This window comes from Chiloscyllium punctatum, chromosome 40, assembly GCF_047496795.1.
Source record: "Chiloscyllium punctatum isolate Juve2018m chromosome 40, sChiPun1.3, whole genome shotgun sequence".
NCBI classification, from domain to species: domain Eukaryota; kingdom Metazoa; phylum Chordata; class Chondrichthyes; order Orectolobiformes; family Hemiscylliidae; genus Chiloscyllium; species Chiloscyllium punctatum.
The window spans coordinates 66,819,950-66,841,227 of record NC_092778.1 but is presented as its reverse complement, the minus strand read 5'-3'; the positions used below and the strand labels follow the sequence as shown (position 1 = coordinate 66,841,227).

General features: G+C 46.0%; 1 protein-coding gene across 1 annotated transcript in view; it reads right to left on the bottom strand.

Moving 5' to 3' along the window:
* xylt1 (xylosyltransferase I) overlaps positions 1-21,278 on the bottom strand; it is a 261,359-nt gene that overhangs the window by 28,503 nt on the left and 211,578 nt on the right. The window contains exon 6 of the mRNA XM_072560173.1: positions 3,043-3,259. Within this exon, the coding sequence (XP_072416274.1) occupies positions 3,043-3,259 (217 nt within the window). The remainder of the gene's footprint in view (positions 1-3,042; positions 3,260-21,278) is intronic.

Here is a 21,278-nt window from a genome sequence, read left to right as displayed (position 1 = left end):
ATCCTGGCCACATCTGCAGATGGCATCACTGCACAGTACTGGGACATGATACATACCTCTGGCAATTGTAAACATGAGTATTATTTTGGGATGGAAATAAAAACAAACTGCTGGTAAGTGTGGAAAGATAAAGAACAAAATTATGTCATCATAACTGAGTATGTCAAAGCTCTGCAGTTCACTAATTAATAAAGGGGTATGTGGAGACATATGTACATCTTTGAGAGAGAGAACGAGAGAATGAGAGAGAGAGAGAGAGAGAGAGAGAGGATTAGCCACGAACATGCTGAATGCCAAAGCAGGCTCTATATACTGACTGACCCACTCCTGTCCCTGACTGACCCACTCCTGTCCCTGACTGACCCACTCCTGAACCTGACTGACCCACTCCTGCGCCTGATTGGCCCACTCCTGTCCCTCACTGACCCACTCCTGCCCCTCACTGACCCACTCCTGTCCCTGACTGACCTACCCCTGTCCCTGACTGACCCACTCCTGATCCTGATTGGCCCACTCCTGATCCTGATTGGCCCACTCCTGATCCTGACTGGCCCACTCCTGCCCCTGATTGGCCCACTCCTGATCATGATTGGCCCACTCCTGATCCTGATTGACCCACTCCTGATCCTGACTGGCCCACTCCTGCCCCTGACTGACCCACTCCTGATCCTGACTGACCCACTCCTGATCCTGATTGGCCCACTCCTGATCCTGACTGGCCCACTCCTGATCCTGATTGGCCCACTCCTGATCCTGACTGACCCACTCCTGATCCTGATTGGCCCACTCCTGATCCTGATTGGCCCACTCCTGATCCTGACTGGCCCACTCCTGATCCTGATTGGCCCACTCTTGCTTTTCTACCTTTCTATTAGGAATGATGAACTTCTTAAATAAGATATGATCATTTAGAAAAAAGATTTTATACTTTCTATATTGGATAAACAGCAAACATAGGACATAGAAAGCTCATATTATACACAAACCACACAAAATGGTTGACCTTTCATGACACTGAATATTTATAATAATGATAATAATTTATAATAAAAGACTGGAAAGTGAGGTGATATTTTGTTGTTATATGTTCTCGCTTCACATTTTTTTGCTGAAATCCACAAGAAATTAAGCGACAACAAGAAACTACAGAGATTTTACTGAACGAAGACTGCAATCAGGACAAAATCATTTCTGGATCTATAGTACATAGGAGCAGATAGAGGCCATTCGGCCCATTGAGTTCTCTCTACCAATGAGATCATGGCTGATCTGATAATCCTCAAATCCACTTTGTCACCTTATTCCCATAGCCTTCAAATCTATTACTCATTAAAAATTTGTCCATTTCAGTCTTGAATATATTTAATGTCTCAGCCTTAAACTACCCTCAGTCCTAAAGAATTCCACAGATTCAATTTAGCATTCTGTCAAATGTGTCACTTCATTTCCTATACATGTCTGCAATAAATATGAGAAAATCAAAAGTAAATCCTAACCAATAAAATATTACCTCACGTTCCAGTTATTGTTATCACTGAGTAAATGTCCAATGTCATGAAGGATCAGCAAGTTTATAGTTAAACAGATGATTCTTTCTCAAAGTGAAATTAGAATCACTGCAACATTACCTGATTATCTTAAAGTCTAAGACAGTAACACATGGCTATTTGTGAATGTCAAGTTCACTGCAGACATTATCCAGATAAACTCAATGCTGATATGAAGTATTATCTAATTTGTAATAATAAGTTTCAGGAACATTGACCTGGGTTTTAGCCCAGAATAGGGAGCTGTGTTGCAATCAGGAAAGTCTTAAGATTTACAGGGATCCTTTCAGATTTTTTTCTGTCAGTTTATTGCCCACAGGCAGCCTGACAGGTTGGTGAGAAGCCTGGGGAACAATCCTGGAGATCCTGGGGAAGTCAGGAACCCAGAGGAAAGCATGTCGATGAAGGGCTGAAGAATACAAAGTAACCAATCAATGAGGAGTACAGCTGCTGGTCACAAAGTGAGGGTCGTGCTGGTGGATGGTAGTGAGGGCAAGTAGACATGATGGGTATTGGTTTAGTGGGTGGCTGGAGGAAGCCTGGCCCACTGGCAATGCTATAATGACACTTGCATCTTTTCATTTTCTGAGGCCAGGAAACACCAACTGACATGAGTCTGAAAAAAGACAAAGATTGTTGAAATGAAGGAAGGCAGCCTCATGTCATCATTCAGATGGACCTGCGAGCAGATCCATTTAATCATGCTTCATTGCTCCAGGGTTAAATCTACAAGTGGGGGAGTTTGAAGTGGGCTATGGTTCCAGTTTCAGAATTCTAACATGCTATTTATCTCTTAGTCCTTGTTTGGGGGAAGTGAAGTAGGGCTAAATTATTTCTTGATTCAGAGATAAACATCAAAACTCAGTATGAACATACATCTGATTGATGGCTGCCCCGGAATTCTAAACTTTGGGGAAACATTGTGAGGAAACCTGGAAGCCAGTCAGGCCCGTTTTACAACATGACAACAATTCACTATTCAGTCGTTTAACTAACGTGGCAACATAACTTTTTAAAAAATGAGAATCAACAGTTCATCACAATACAATACACAAGTGATGACAGTAGATACTCAGGTCATTTTAAAAATGTGGAGATTTCCGTAGCATTTGCAGTGAATCTGAAAAGACCAGAATATTCTAAAATGGGCTCGTCTTTTTAAACCACAGATTCTGACTCCCCCACATACAATGTTCTTGATAGCTGCAAATCATGTGGTCAAAAGCTGCAGCAATTAAGCAGCACTGGGTCTTATTCTACTGGAGGAGGCACTGCCTTTGACATTTCCTTGTCTCTGGACAATGCCTCTTCTGATTCTTAACATGGCGATGATGTCACAATGCAATAAACTGTAAATTCAGTCTTTAAATCAAAAATATTCACTTGCTTAAAAGTCCACCGATACCTAATAGCTAAACACAACAGTTGTGGTGAGACACAATACATTTTCTTTTTAAAAATATTCACAAAGGAATCTTAGCTTTTTCTTTCCTACCTCAGCAGGCAGCAGGGTGTAGGCATAGAACCGCTTCATGTGGCTCACCAGCTCGTCTTCAGAATAGTTCACATATTCCACAAATTTTCTACTGAGGAGGAACCAGTCAGAACCACCATCGACAGTGATACCTTCAGGGATTTTCCTGTCTCCTAGGCGCCACATGTGTGTATCACACTCAAAGAAAATCCTGTCTAAACCCTGCTTCCTTATGAACCTGGAGACAGGATGGAAAAGCAAAATTGAGACATGATATGATAATGCATGAACTGTAGCAGCAATTAGGAAAGCAGCTATAAATAAACTCCTTATTGAAACTGTGACCTGGTGGCATACAGCAGATTAAAACAAGAGAGTTCTGACTTCATGTGTCATTACACTCAGCGACTGCAACAGTTCACAGTTTAAAGCTACCTACTTGAATTCTGCTGTGAATGAAAGCACAATGTAACCAGGAAAAGGGACATTCATCACCTTCATTAAACACATCAAGAGATCTGAAAAGACATGTGATCCAAATCTCTCTCCATACTGTCAACCATGACAGGAAATGCATAACAATTCAAGGAATTAATGGAGAAATTCTATAATTTAGACTTCACAGATTATTGCACCACTTGTAATGCAACATTGTAGCATTTTGCCACTTATTTTTTAATGTAGTGTGAACAAAATACATTTGAAGGCTATAGCGAATAACTGTAGTGTTCACACTTCTGCTCAAAAGAATCACTGTAGCGAACACTTTTCTCACTGGAATGACTTTATTTAATTTCCAGCTACCTTCCATGACTGAAATCTCTTCCTCTGCTACTTTGGAGATAACTTCAATGCAGGATGTCCATCAGGGATTTGATGGGTTTAGATAAGGGGCCCACTCTATACACACAGAGCCATCCTAATGAGAACAATCTTTCAAAAACAAAGAGCCACAGGTTCCGACAGATCTCATCTATCTCATTATTCCTTGGGATCGGTGACTGTGCCTAGCTCATCAGTTTGTCACCAAGGATTTTAAAGTTAAATTACCTGTTTCATAAAACTTTCCTGAAAGCTAGCTTTAAAGAACAGAAGCAGCAAAGTTACAGGAGTAGGCCATTCCTGATGAAGGGCTTTTGCCTGAAACGTCGATTTTCCTGCTCCTCGGATGCTGCCTGACCAGCTGTGCTTTTCCAGCACCACTCTAATCTAGAATCTAATTTCCACCATCTGCAGTCCTCACTGTTGCCATTCAGTCTGTCAAACCTACCCCAACATTCAATATTATGATGCCTGATTGAACATTCTAAGGCCTTTTCCCTACTCCACCCCTGCAATCCTGTACACCATTGGTAATTGGAAATATACCTTAAACATACTCAGTGACTGAGCTTCCACGACCCTTTGGGGTGGAGAGTTCCAAATAGTCCTCCTTATCCCAATTAAGTAGCATCCCCCTGGTTTGGTCTCACAATTAGAGAAAACATTTTACCTGCATCTATCCCATTGAGCCCTTCAAGTATTTTGTAAATTTCAATGAGATAATCTCTCATTCTTCAAAGCTTGAGAAATTTGAAAATATCACATTGGACGCCCTTCTCCAAATCTTTGATATATATTAAGAACATAAGGACTAGGAGCAGGAGTAGGCCGTCTGGCCCACCGTTCAATAAGATCATGGCTGATCTTGTCATGGTCTCAGCTTCACTCACCCACCCTCTCACCATAACCCTTAATTCCCTCACTGCTCAATAATCTATCTAGCTTTGACCTAAGAACAGCTGGGGCACAAGAGATGAGAATGATCTACTTATTTCTAATCTGTTTTCTGTCTGTTGGCCAGTCATTAATCCATGCCAGGATATTACCTCAGATGCTATGTGCTTTAAACTTCTAACCAGCCTCCTGTGGGGGAATTTTATCAAAAGCATTCTGAAAGTCTAAGAATGCTGTGTCCATCAATCTCTTTTATCAATTTTGTTAGTAACATCTTTAAAAGACTCCAAGTTTGTCAACACTATTTTCCATTCACAAATCCATTATGCCCATGACCAATCAGATCATGATCAGCCAGATGTTTATTTAATCCTTCCTTTGTAAAAATGCTAACATTTTCTGTATTTCTGGTGTAAGGCTAACAAGTTTGTAGTTCCACATTTTCTCTTCCTCCCTTCTTAAATAATGGGGTGACATTTGTTCTAATCCACAGGAATCATTCCAGAATTGATGGAAATTTGGAAGATAATCACCATTCTATCACTAAAGCTACTTCCTTCAACACCCTGGGATGGAGAATATCAGGTCGTGGGGATTTATCAGCTTTCAGTCCATTCATTTTTCCACACAATCTTCTTACTGATGCTAATTTCAGATCCCTATTCCAGCGAGATCTTCCTCAGTGAAAACAATGTAACAATTTAGCTTCTCCGCCATTTCGTAATTCCACATTATAAACACTCCTGATTCTGCCTGCAATGGAAACACATTTGTTTTAGCTAGATATTTCCTTTACATGTATCTTTTGAAGCTTTACAGCCTGTTTTTATGTTTTTATTTGCTAAATTGCACTCATTTCCATTCTCCCTTTCCTTCTCAGTTCCTTGGGCCTCCTTTGTTGTACTGTAAACAATCTCCCAATCCTCAGAATTACAGCTATTTCAGGAAACTTTCATCAACCTTTTCTTTTGACTTTACGTAATCCTGAGCTACCTTGATCAGTCATGGTTGGCTGACCGTTCAATGAGTTTTTGCATCTTGAAGGAATGTAGAGTCATGTACGCCATGGACTAGTTGCCTGTGTAGAATGAATGTATTTTAATGTATTTTCCCAAACCACTTCTACTAATTTGTTCCTCATGTCATCATTTTCCTTTTTCAAATTTAGCAACGTTGCTTCATAATGAACATCTCACCATCAAACATCATGAAAAATTCGATATTATGCTCATTCATCCTGAAGGATTCTTTTACAATTTGTTCTCTCAACCTGAGAGCCTCCCTTATTAATGTTCTGATCCCATCACTTGTTATCAGGGCAATGCCACCTCCTTTTCCTTCTTCAAAAAAACCAAAGAACTGCAGATGCTGGAAATCAGAAACAAAACCAGAAACTGTTAGATAAACTCAGCAGGTCTGGCAGCATCTGTGGAGAGACAGCAGAGTTAATGTTTCAGAAGAAGGTCATTGGACCCAAAATGTTAACTCTGCTTTCTCTCCACAGATGTTGCCATTCCTGCTGAGGTTATCCAACAATTTCTGATTTTGTTCTTTTTCCTTCTTGCCTGTCTTTCCCAAACACTGAATATCCTTGAATATTCAGCTCCCAGTCCTGGTCACCATGCAGCAGGTTTCTATTATGATAGATCAGACCCCTGTATCTCAAATCCTGTTTTTAGATTGCCTACCTATTGCAAATGCTGCATATATTCAGGCAGATTGCCCTCAATTTTGTTATGTTTTTGGGACATCATTCTGTTTTCAGAGCAGACTCTTGGGTTTGGGTTGGGTTTGTTTCTTCTGCCTCTCCCTTTTCAACTTCCTGTTACTAACCGTAAATTTTTCTGATTTGGGTTACCCCTCAGATTCTCACCCCCGACAAGCCAATTTAGACCCACCTCAACAGCACTAGCAAATCTCCCCATGAGGATGTGAATCCCAGTCCCATTAAGGTGTAACCCATCAATTTGTACAGGACCCATCTGCCCCTGAACTGGCCCATCTGTCCCAGAAATCTATTATCCTCCATTCTACACTCAGCAACGCATTCCACTATTTCTTTGGCTCATGGTTAGTTGGTACTCTTGTCTCTAATTCTGAAGTTGTGGGTCGGAATCTGACTCCAGAGAATTTGAAACATAATCCAAGCAATAACTAATTGTAGAACATTGGATTATTTTAGTTGATATTCTACCACAACAAAATTAATATCACATAAGTAAATGGAAGTGGTCGAGTTTGTTGAATTATGTTCTAAATGGGACATACAGTTTACCTGAAGCTGACTACCAAGGAAATACTGCACTAAATGCAGTACATTTTCACCTTTGACAACCAGTTCTTCAACCAGACACATGGAACAGCTATGAGGACCAAATTTGCACCTCAATATACCAACAATTTCATGCACAGGTTCGAACAAGACTTCTTTTCTGTACAGAACCTCCAAACAATACTATAGACCAGATAAATTGATGACATTTTCTTCCTCTGGACCCATAGTGAGGAGTCACTGAAACAACTACACAGCGATATCAACGAGTTTCATTCCACCATCAAACTCACTATGCACTACTCTCTACTATCTGTCTCATTCTTGGACACATGCATCTCCATCAAGGATGGGTACCTCAGCACCTCACTCTACCACAAACCCATGGATAACCTCACGATGCTACACTTCTCCAGCTTCCAACTGAAACATATTAAAATAGCCATCCCCTACAGACAAGCCGTCCGCGGACACAGGATCTGATCAGACCAGGAGGAATGTGACGGACACCTGAAAATGTACAAGGATGCCCTCATAAGAACAGGGTACGATGCTCAACTCATCGACCGTCAGTTCCAACGCGCCCCAGCGAGAAACCGCAATGACCTCCTCAGGAGACAGACAGAGGCTGTAACCGACAGGGTACCCTTTGTTGTACAGTACCTCCCAGGAGCTGAGAAACTACGCCATGTTCTTCGCAGCCTGCAATACATTATCGATGGGGATGAGCACCTCACGAAGACCTTCCCCACACCTCCACTTCTCGCCTTCAAACAACCACCAAACCTCAAACAGATCATTGTTCACAGCAAACTACCCAGCCTTCAGGACAACATCAATCACAACACTGCACAACCCTGTCATGGCAACCTCTTCAAGACGTGTCAGAGTGTTGACATGGATACCACCATTACACATGGGGACACCTCCCACCATGAATGCGGCAGGTATTCATGTGACTCTGCCAACGTTGTCTATCTCACATGCTGCAGGCAAGATGTCCCGAGGCATGGTACATTGTTGAGACTGAGCAGAGGCTACGATGATGGATGAATGGACACCGCACAACGATCACCAGGCAGTATGTTCCCTCCCAGCCGGGGAACACTTCAGCAGTCTGGGACATTCGGCCTTGGACCCTCAAGTGACCATCCTCCACGGCAGACTTCGAGACAAGAGACATTGCAGAGTGGCTGAGCAGAGGCTGATAGCCAAGTTTGATACCCATGGGGATGGCCTTAACTGGGACCTTTGGTTTATGTCACACTACAGATGACCCTACTGCACTATACACTCTCTCTTACACAAACACACACACACACACTCTCTTACATACTCACACACTCATACACAAGCTCTCTCTTATATGCAAACAAATACACGCCCCCACACTCACACCCACGCACGCACCCTCTCACAAGTGTTTACCCCATCACAGTCACACACATACTTGACCAAGCTTACACACACACACATATTCACACACACTCTATCACGTGCATTCACACCCACATGCACACACTCACTCCATCTTTCTTGCACACGTATACATATAGTTTGTGAGGTGAATTTGTACTTGCAGAATTACATTTTATTTGCTGAAAAACTGCATAAATCCAAGATTCTGTACATGCCACTTTAGAAACTGAACCAGTCTGAATCAACATTGGGACACAGTCAGAGTTTAAGCCCACACCTTGAATGCATTGTCTGATCTGAGATGGCACGTATTGTTAGAAAAGCTATCTTGAGAATGTAACTTAAAAGGAGTTCTGGGATTTACGTATTCAAGAACCAAAACTAGCATATCCCATTCTAAAAGATGAACGACTTAATCTAAAATGTGTTTAATATATCAATTAGATTAGATTCCCTACAGTGTGGAACAGGCCCTTCGGCCCAACCAGTTCACACCAACCCTCTGAAGAGTAATCCACCCAGACCTATTTCCCTTACACTATGAGCAAGTTAGCATGGCCAATTCACCTGGCTTGCACATCTTTGGATTGTGGGAGGAAACCGGAGCACCCGGAGAAAACCCACGCAGACACATGGAGAATGTGCAAACTCCACCCAGACGGTTACCCGAGACTAGAATTGAACTTGGGACCCTGGAGCTGTGAGGCAGCAGGGCTAACCACTGTGCCACCGTGCCGCCCTAAATTTGGTGTCTTGTGGTCTTGTCACCTTGAAAGCTAGTGCTTCCAAATAAACCTATTGGACTATAACCTGGTGTTGTGTGGATTTTTAACTTTGTCCACCCCAGTCCAATACTGGCACATCCAAATTGCAAACAATTTTATGAGAGATAAGTTGTAAAAGTTTTAAGGGGCTTGATTGGTTAGATGCTGGGAGGATTTGTTTTTTGGTTAGAGGGTCTCAAATGAGGAGTCAATACTTTCAGAGTACAAAGAAAATTTACAGCCCGGGAACAGGCCCTTCGGCCCTCTGAGCCTATGTCGATAAAGGTGAACAATTTAGGTCCAAGGTAGGATGTTCTTCACTTAAATATATGTGAACCTTTGGAAATCTTTTGTGCAGAGAGCTGTGGATGGTCAATCACTGAATATATTCAAGTCAAAGATATTTTTTGGACATTACGAGCACTAAATATAGGGATAATGTGATGAATATGGTTGAGGTGGAAGGTTAGTCATTATCGTCTTAGGGGGCCAAACGGTCTACTCTTACTCCTATGTTCTCTAATGTTTCTTGCTGCTGCACAAGATCATTGAGTTCCACAGCTGACAGCAACTTTCAGAGTTGGAAGTCAATGCACCAACATGGGTACACATGACATAAGCATGTATACATGTGATATGAGCGAAACTTTGGAGTAGCTGCATGGTCCCAAGAGGGAACACTGTCCTACTCCTGTATGATTTTATATTCTTAAGATGATATGTTTATGAATCATGCATTTCACCAGCATAAAACTATTTCTAACCGTTTGACAGGAAGCTCAGCATTAACTTTGACTTTAGTTGTATCCACGCCTTTGTCTTTTTTGCAAATTAGTATCATTTCACTTTGCAGTGCATCCTGGTCATGGAATTTAAATTGCTTTGTGCAGCATAATAAGATTGTTGCCAAGTTATAAATCTCACTAATTAACCAACAAAGGCAAAAGTCAAAGACAGCTTGATCGTGGCTATTACTTTGCTGGCTGGAACATTTCTGTAAAATTGGAAACACGACTAAAGCAATCAAAAACAAAGATCTACAATGAATAGTACAAGTTACTCCACAGGAGGATGAGCAGCATTTCATTACTGGAGCTATGCAGTCAGTGTAAATTCTTTCCAATTGCTTTCTGAGTCAATAGGTTCCTATAATTATTCTAACCCAATCTAAAATGTCTCCTCGAATTGCTTTTATATAATGTGGAAAAATAAGAAAAGAGATTTGTATGTTTTCAGGAGATACCAACCATTTCAGTGTTTAATGAATTTGAACAGCAACATATGTTGAGGTTTCTATTGGAGATATAAAGCCTCGCAAATGCAGTCAGTCTCTGATGTTCAAATTACACAAGGGACACATAGCTTTCTATTCGGAATGGCAAGGAAGATCCTTATCCCAAAAGTTGTTTTGAATTGCCAGGATTCAGGAATCGGTTTCAGGCAAATAATTTCTACAGTGTGACATTTACAAACCAAACTGAATTGTGCAGAGATAGAGTAAAATGTAAGCAAGTTATTTAATGGAATAAGATTATTCTAAAAATAGATATAAATATTGTATTCAAAGAAGAAAAACACAAGCAGCCAGTGTAGTAAAGAGATCAATAAGGGCGATGGCAGGCAATCTCAGTAACAATGGTTAAATTAGGAGTCAGAAAATTAATACTGTAAATAGGTCAGATTCAGGTGAGCAACTAAAGCATGACAGTGGTACTAAAATTATTATTTCAGATCGATATTTCTAAATCCTACTGCCAACCACAGGTCGAACCTCAGGTAATAAAATTGTAAACTATTCTGATATAATAAGAAACATTAAGATGAATTAGATTGCTGGTTCAGAGGACATTCACCAAAGAGTGATTAAAGAATGAGAAAACCACAAGCCATTTGCCTAGAAACTTTAACAACCCAGTGACCTTTTGAGTTGTTCTGTTAGGTTGGAAGGATGCCCAAAGTAGTTCCAATTTTCTGCAAGGATAACAAATCAGAACTCAAGAACTACTGGCCCAGTTTCAAAGATCAATTGTAGGGTAAAGGACAAGATTGTAAAGGTTACCCTTTATGATCACCTGGATAGGGTAGAAATCAGCCAGGACACTCAACAAGGATTTCTGAAGGTAAAACAAGTTTAAGCCTCATATATCAACACTAAAAGATTCAGAAAGGTAGGACGAAATGATTCCCTGCTTAAACAACCCGCATCACTTAGATTGAAAAAGTGGGACTATTCACTTTGCAGGTGGGTGGAGTTTGGAGTGATTTGATATGGGTTTAAAGATGCTGTGATCAAAGCATCAGAATTTTCTGAAATAACAATCCCTTGCAATCATGGATGATACAGAATTTAGATTGGTGTTATCGGTCCTACTTTCCTTCTTGCTGTCATATTACGTATCAGTGGCCCTAGACATTAATCAATACAATCTTCAGGTCAAACAAAGTCAGTGTGCAACCATTACTGCAATCAAGATGCGATTAGTCTCCATCTTAAAGTCCAACATTTTGCCCTCTACTTTACACTTTAATGACAAATTCCCATATTCTCATTCCTAAAGTAAAACAGCCAATGTGAAACTCTGATGTAATGACATTGTTCTGCCGATGATGGCACTATGCTCCACTGCTATGTCCTCCTTTGTTCTCTTATCTGGGCAGCTTGTTACATGGACCTGATTTTGTTTCTCTTGTGACAAATCATGTTATTTTCTTCCTCTTCCACCCCAACAATACAAAGCCCTACGTCGCCCTGGTCTGTGTGCATGGTCTTGTGTAGGTTGCAGCTCTCCCAACCCCCCAAAAAATGCTTTGCGTCCTTACAAACTGCAGGATTGTGAAGTCCGGGCATCCAAATGAAATTTCTCGAGACGTGTATTGTGGCGCTGTTTTGTGTGCTCCTAGGCTGAAGTAACAAACGCTTGGTAACTGAACTGCTTCAGCAAGTTATTATTTTGAAAGCAAGCAACATTTTGTGATTATAATATTATAGCTGTATGAGAACTTGTCAAGTTTTAGATTCCCCCACCATAGCCAGGATCAATGGATGAGAATTCTTTGGAGCGTTCATTATCATTTCCATGCAGCTATAGTAATTGGATTTAGCTTGTGTATTTAATCAAAGATGAAACAAGATCAGCATCTCCACATAAGATTAAATATTATCCACCTACATGCACACTGATAATACGCTACAATTGGGCAGCCTGAAGAATTCTTTGATAATCCTGTCTGATCAATTTGAATCATGTATTATTCTCTTACACTACACATCAACTCACTGAAATAATCATTCTTTTTTCAAATTTCACTTAGTTTTTGGTGACCCATGTCCTTCTTCATACCTGCGGAATTAAAATTAAATATTAAAAAGCAATAAAGTCTTTAATCCTTTTGTTGACTTTTAAAAAATATAATTCATTCTGGGAGTCTAGAGACTGAAGCAGCAGGAGTTTCTTTAGCAGTTTCTGATTAACATGTCATTTTGTCCATGACGAATGATTATGTTTACATTATGTAGGCATGAATCTTGAGCTGGTACAGACTATTCGGCCCCTTAAGTCTACTCCTCCGTTCAAGATAGTCGCGGCTGATCTGATGATGCCTCACCTACAGATTTGTGCCCACCTCCTGAATTACTCTGCTCTGAGGAAGCATCATATCAGGCTCGGTATGATTGCTTCCCTCTCCACACATGCTGCCAGACCTTAGCATTTCTCCAGCACTTTGCTTTAGTTCCTGATAACCTTTGACTCTGGTTAGTCGTAAGTTGTGAACAGATGACTATTCTATATCTATAGCTGCTATGGTTCCATTCACCATTGCAAGATATTTAACAAGTTAATCCTGAAAGATGGGGGCAAATGGTGGCTCGGTATTAATGCCATTAGACAGTTACCTGGACCTATCCGCCTCCTGGCAGCAGAGTGAAAACTTGTACCCCCCCGCCCCTCTCCCCCCCCACCCCCCCACCCCCCCAGCACCCCCCTCCCCCCCCACCATGATTTGTATCTATGCAAACCAGAAATGTGAGTTGGAGTTAAGTTGGAGAAATTCAACATCTCCCAATGAGCCCCAGGAGTTAAATCCCCACTCCTCTCCACGTTTGCCACCCTAGTAAAGCAATCTGAAAATCCTCAGCAGAAAATTATAACAGAGCTTCAATGTTAAAAAGTTAATATTCAACAGACACTTCAGCTTTCTATACTGTTGATTGCTAATGTGAAACTGACTCTTCGATGTGTTAAAACAAGAGGTATGTGCATATCTTGAGGCATTATCATAGCAGTGCGACAAATCCTTTTATGTAGGTAGATTTGTAGAATATTAGAGCAGAGAATGCCAGCTTGTAAATTCACAGCAGCTTTGATTTTATTTTTCCCAAATCACCTTGAAATGTGGTCTCTTGGCTGCCATGATATGATGTTCGGTACTTGTACTAGTATATTAATGATCTTGCAATCACATAAAACAAGTAGATAGCACAGCCTAATGGAATGAACAGGAAATTAAAACAAGATGGACAGAATCTTTCAGTCCTTGTTAATTCATGCAATTTCATTGTGTACAATAGATGAGCAAGTCTGCATATTCTTGCTGCTGAATTAATGTAACCGTTTCACGTCCCAACCAAGACTCTCTCCTGGATCAATTCAAGACACCACACAGCATAACAAATGTTTCATAACAGGAAACAGATTGTGGGAAATTCACCAATTGTGCCAGGCTGGAGCATATTAACATCTCATCTTCAGTGAAACTTGCCAGTTGGACACACCTAAGGGTTTGCATCAGGTGCCCTTGATACTTCAAAGATGGCTATTGCAGGCAAAGAAAACCAGATGAACCAATTACACCAGGGTTAGCAAAATCCGAACACTCACACACCTTTCACTTTTGGAATTTAACAGCAGTCTGCAATTTCAATTCTATTTTCACTTTTCCCAGATTTTCCCACTATTTGTTTGCCACTCTGGGATTGTTTTCCATCCGGGGGACACCTGGCATCTGCTATGTTGAGAAAATGCACAGGGTTCAGAGGCAGCTGGAGAATCTGAGTATGAGACATTTCTGTCAAATTGTATGATGGGACAATTAATACCTGATACTCTTCCTGCTGCACCCACCGCTATTCCAAACACCGCACCCACCGCTATTCCAAACACCGCACCCACCGCTATTCCAAACACCGCACCCACCGCTATTCCAAACACCGCGCTCACCGCTATTCCAAACACCGCACTCACCGCTATTCCAAACACCGCACCCACCGCTATTCCAAACACCGCCCTCACCGCTATTCCAAACACCGCACCCACCGCTATTCCAAACACCGCCCTCACCGCTATTCCAAACACCGCACCCACCGCTATTCCAAACACCGCGCCCACCGCTATTCCAAACACCGCACCCACCGCTATTCCAAACACCGCACTCACTGCTATTCCAAACACCGCCCTCACTGCTATTCCAAACACCGCACTCACCGCTATTCCAAACACCGCACCCACCGCTATTCCAAACACCGCACCCACCGCTATTCCAAACACCGCACCCACCGCTATTCCAAACACCGCACCCACCGCTATTCCAAACACCGCGCTCACCGCTATTCCAAACACCGCACTCACCGCTATTCCAAACACCGCGCTCACCGCTATTCCAAACACCGCCCTCACCGCTATTCCAAACACCGCACCCACCGCTATTCCAAACACCGCACCCACCGCTATTCCAAACACCGCACCCACCGCTATTCCAAACACCGCACTCACCGCTATTCCAAACACCGCGCTCACCGCTATTCCAAACACCGCCCTCACCGCTATTCCAAACACCGCACCCACCGCTATTCCAAACACCGCGCCCACCGCTATTCCAAACACCGCGCCCACCGCTATTCCAAACACCGCACTCACCGCTATTCCAAACACCGCGCTCACCGCTATTCCAAACACCGCCCTCACCGCTATTCCAAACACCGCACCCACCGCTATTCCAAACACCGCGCCCACCGCTATTCCAAACACCGCGCCCACCGCTATTCCAAACACCGCACTCACCGCTATTCCAAACACCGCACCCACCGCTATTCCAAACACGGCACCCACCGCTATTCCAAACACCGCGCCCACCGCTATTCCAAACACCGCACTCACCGCTATTCCAAACACCGCACTCACCGCTATTCCAAACACCGCACTCACCGCTATTCCAAACACCGCACTCACCGCTATTCCAAACTCCGCACCCTCTGCTATTCCAAACACCGCACTCACCGCTATTCCAAACACCGCACCCACCGCTATTGCAAACACCGCACCCTCCGCTATTCCAAACACCGCACTCACCGCTATTCCAAACACCGCACTCACCGCTATTCCAAACACCGCTCTCACCGCTATTCCAAACATCGCACTCACCGCTATTCCAAACACCGCACCCTCCGCTATTCCAAACACCGCACTCACCGCTATTCCAAACACCGCACTCACCGCTATTCCAAACACCGCACCCACCGCTATTCCAAACACCGCACCCACCGCTATTGCAAAAACCACGCCCACCGCTATTCCAAACACCGCACCCTCCGCTATTCCAAACACCGCACCCACCGCTATTCCAAACACCGCACCCACCACTATTCCAAACACCGCGCCCACCGCTATTCCAAACACCGCACCCACCGCTATTCCAAACACCGCTAATCCAAACACCACGCCCACCGCTATTCCAAACACCGCACCCTCCGCTATTCCAAACTCCGCACGCACCGCTATTCCAAACACCACGCCCACCGCTATTCCAAACACCGCACCCTCTGCTATTCCAAACACCGCACTCACCGCTATTCCAAACACCGCACCCACCGCTATTGCAAACACCGCACCCTCCGCTATTCCAAACACCGCACTCACCGCTATTCCAAACACCGCACTCACCGCTATTCCAAACACCGCTCTCACCGCTATTCCAAACATCGCACTCACCGCTATTCCAAACACCGCACCCTCCGCTATTCCAAACACCGCACTCACCGCTATTCCAAACACCGCACTCACCGCTATTCCAAACACCGCACCCACCGCTATTCCAAACACCGCACCCACCGCTATTGCAAAAACCACGCCCACCGCTATTCCAAACACCGCACCCACCGCTATTCCAAACACCGCACTCACCGCTATTCCAAACACCACGCCCACCGCTATTCCAAACACCGCACTCACCGCTATTCCAAACACCACGCCCACCGCTATTCCAAACACCGCACTCACCGCTATTCCAAACACCGCACCCACTGCTATTCCAAACACCGCACCCACCGCTATTCCAAACACCGCACGCACCGCTACTCCAAACACCACGCCCACCGCTATTCCAAACACCGCACCCTCCGCTATTCCAAACACAGCACCCACCGCTATTCCAAACACCGCACCCACCGCTATTCCAAACACCACGCCCACCGCTATTCCAAACACCGCTATTCCAAACACCACGCCCACCGCTATTCCAAACACCGCACCCTCCGCTATTCCAAACACCGCACCCACCGCTATTCCAAACACCGCACCCACCGCTATTCCAAACACCGCGCCCACCGCTATTCCAAACACCGCACCCACCGCTATTCCAAACACCGCTAATCCAAACACCACGCCCACCGCTATTCCAAACACCGCACCCTCCGCTATTCCAAACTCCGCACGCACCGCTATTCCAAACACCACGCCCACTGCTATTCCAAACACCGCAGCCACCGCTATTCCAAACACTGCACCCTCCGCTATTCCAAACACCGCACCCACCGCTATTCCAAACACCGCGCCCACCGCTATTCCAAACACCGCGCCCACCGCTATTCCAAACACCGCACCGACCGCTATTCCAAAGACCGCACTCACCGCTATTCCAAACACCGCACCCACCGCTATTCCAAACACCGCACCCACCGGTATTCCAAACACCGCACCCACCGCTATTCCAAACACCGCACTCACAGCTATTCCAAACACCGCGCCCACCGCTATTCCAAACACCACACCCACCGCTATTCCAAACACCGCAGCCACCGCTATTCCAAACACCGCACCCACCGCTATTCCAAACACCGCACTGACCGCTATTCCAAACACCACGCCCACCGCTATTCCAAACACCGCACCCTCCGCTATTCCAAACACCGCACTCACCGCTATTCCAAACACCGCACTCACCGCTATTCCAAACTCCGCACCCTCTGCTATTCCAAACACCGCACTCACCGCTATTCCAAACACCGCACCCACCGCTATTGCAAACACCGCACCCTCCGCTATTCCAAACACCGCACTCACTGCTATTCCAAACACCGCACCCACTGCTATTCCAAACACTGCACCCACTGCTATTCCAAACACCGCACCCACTGCTATTCCAAACACAGCGCCGACTGCTATTCCAAACACCGCACTCACCGCTATTCCAAACACCGCACCCACCGGTATTCCAAACACCGCGCCCACCGCTATTCCAAACACCGCACCCACCGCTATTCCAAACACCGCACCCTCCGCTATTCCAAACACCGCGCCCACCGCTATTCCAAACACCGCACCCACCGGTATTCCAAACACAGCGCCCACCGCTATTCCAAACACCGCACCCACCGCTATTCCAAACACCGTGCTCACCGCTATACCAAACACCGCAACCACCGCTATTCCAAACACCGCACTCACCGCTATTCCAAACACCGCGCCCACCGCTATTCCAAACACCGCACCCACCGCTATTCCAAACACCGTGCTCACCGCTATACCAAACACCGCACCCACTGCTATTCCAAACACCGCACTCACTGCTATTCCAAACACCGCACCCACCGCTATTCCAAACACCGCACTCACTGCTATTTCAAACACCGCACCCACCGCTATTCCAAACACCGCACTCACTGCTATTCCAAACACCGCACCCACTGCTATTCCAAACACCGCACTCACTGCTATTCCAAACACCGCACCCACCGCTATTCCAAACACCGCACCCACTGATATTGCAAACACCGCACTCACCGCTATTCCAAACACAGCACCCACCACTATTCCAAACACCGCACCCACCGCTATTCCAAACACCGCACCCACCGCTATTCCAAACACCGCACCCACCGCTATTCCAAACACCGCACCCACCGCTATTCCAAACACCGCACTCACTGCTATTCCAAACACCGCACCCACCGCTATTCCAAACACCGCGCCGACTGCTATTCCAAACACCGCACCCACCGCTATTCCAAACACCACACCCACCGCTATTCCAAACACCACGCCCACTGCTATTCCAAACACCGCACCACCGCTATTCCAAAACCGCGCTCACCGCTATTCCAAACACCACGCCCACCGCTATTCCAAACACCGCGCCCACCGCTATTCCAAACACCGCACTCACCGCTATACCAAACACCGCACCCACCACTATTCCAAACACCGCACTCACCGCTATTCCAAACACCGCACTCACCGCTATTCCAAGCACCGCACCCTCCGCTATTCCAAACACCGCACCCACCGCTATTCCAAACACCGCGCCGACTGCTATTCCAAACACCGTGCTCACCGCTATTCCAAACACCGCACCCACTGCTATTCCAAACACCGCACCCACTGCTATTCCAAACACTGCACCCACTGCTATTCCAAACACCGCACCCACTGCTATTCCAAACACAGCGCCGACTGCTATTCCAAACACCGCACTCACCGCTATTCCAAACACCGCACCCACCGGTATTCCAAACACCGCGCCCACCGCTATTCCAAACACCGCACCCACCGCTATTCCAAACACCGCACCCTCCGCTATTCCAAACACCGCGCCCACCGCTATTCCAAACACCGCACCCACCGGTATTCCAAACACAGCGCCCACCGCTATTCCAAACACCGCACCCACCGCTATTCCAAACACCGTGCTCACCGCTATACCAAACACCGCAACCACCGCTATTCCAAACACCGCACTCACCGCTATTCCAAACACCGCGCCCACCGCTATTCCAAACACCGCACCCACCGCTATTCCAAACACCGTGCTCACCGCTATACCAAACACCGCACCCACTGCTATTCCAAACACCGCACTCACTGCTATTCCAAACACCGCACCCACCGCTATTCCAAACACCGCACTCACTGCTATTTCAAACACCGCACCCACCGCTATTCCAAACACCGCACTCACTGCTATTCCAAACACCGCACCCACTGCTATTCCAAACACCGCACTCACTGCTATTCCAAACACCGCACCCACCGCTATTCCAAACACCGCACCCACTGATATTGCAAACACCGCACTCACCGCTATTCCAAACACAGCACCCACCACTATTCCAAACACCGCACCCACCGCTATTCCAAACACCGCACCCACCGCTATTCCAAACACCGCACCCACCGCTATTCCAAACACCGCACCCACCGCTATTCCAAACACCGCACTCACTGCTATTCCAAACACCGCACCCACCGCTATTCCAAACACCGCGCCGACTGCTATTCCAAACACCGCACCCACCGCTATTCCAAACACCACACCCACCGCTATTCCAAACACCACGCCCACTGCTATTCCAAACACCGCACCACCGCTATTCCAAAACCGCGCTCACCGCTATTCCAAACACCACGCCCACCGCTATTCCAAACACCGCGCCCACCGCTATTCCAAACACCGCACTCACCGCTATACCAAACACCGCACCCACCACTATTCCAAACACCGCACTCACCGCTATTCCAAACACCGCACTCACCGCTATTCCAAGCACCGCACCCTCCGCTATTCCAAACACCGCACCCACCGCTATTCCAAACACCGCGCCGACTGCTATTCCAAACACCGTGCTCACCGCTATTCCAAACACCGCACCCACTGCTATTCCAAACACCGCACCCACTGCTATTCCAAACACTGCACCCACTGCTATTCCAAACACCGCACCCACTGCTATTCCAAACACAGCGCCGACTGCTATTCCAAACACCGCACTCACCGCTATTCCAAACACCGCACCCACCGGTATTCCAAACACCGCGCCCACCGCTATTCCAAACACCGCACCCACCGCTATTCCAAACACCGCACCCTCCGCTATTCCAAACACCGCGCCCACCGCTATTCCAAACACCGCACCCACCGGTATTCCAAACACAGCGCCCACCGCTATTCCAAACACCGCACCCACCGCTATTCCAAACACCGTGCTCACCGCTATACCAAACACCGCAACCACCGCTATTCCAAACACCGCACTCACCGCTATTCCAAACACCGCGCCCACCGCTATTCCAAACACCGCACCCACCGCTATTCCAAACACCGTGCTCACCGCTATACCAAACACCGCACCCACTGCTATTCCAAACACCGCACTCACTGCTATTCCAAACACCGCACCCACCGCTATTCCAAACACCGCACTCACTGCTATTTCAAACACCGCACCCACCGCTATTCCAAACACCGCACTCACTGCTATTCCAAACACCGCACCCACTGCTATTCCAAACACCGCACTCACTGCTATTCCAAACACCGCACCCACCGCTATTCCAAACACCGCACCCACTGATATTGCAAACACCGCACTCACCGCTATTCCAAACACAGCACCCACCACTATTCCAAACACCGCACCCACCGCTATTCCAAACACCGCACCCACCGCTATTCCAAACACCGCACCCACCGCTATTCCAAACACCGCACCCACCGCTATTCCAAACACCGCACTCACTGCTATTCCAAACACCGCACCCACCGCTATTCCAAACACCGCGCCGACTGCTATTCCAAACACCGCACCCACCGCTATTCCAAACACCACACCCACCGCTATTCCAAACACCACGCCCACTGCTATTCCAAACACCGCACCACCGCTATTCCAAAACCGCGCTCACCGCTATTCCAAACACCACGCCCACCGCTATTCCAAACACCGCGCCCACCGCTATTCCAAACACCGCACTCACCGCTATACCAAACACCGCACCCACCACTATTCCAAACACCGCACTCACCGCTATTCCAAA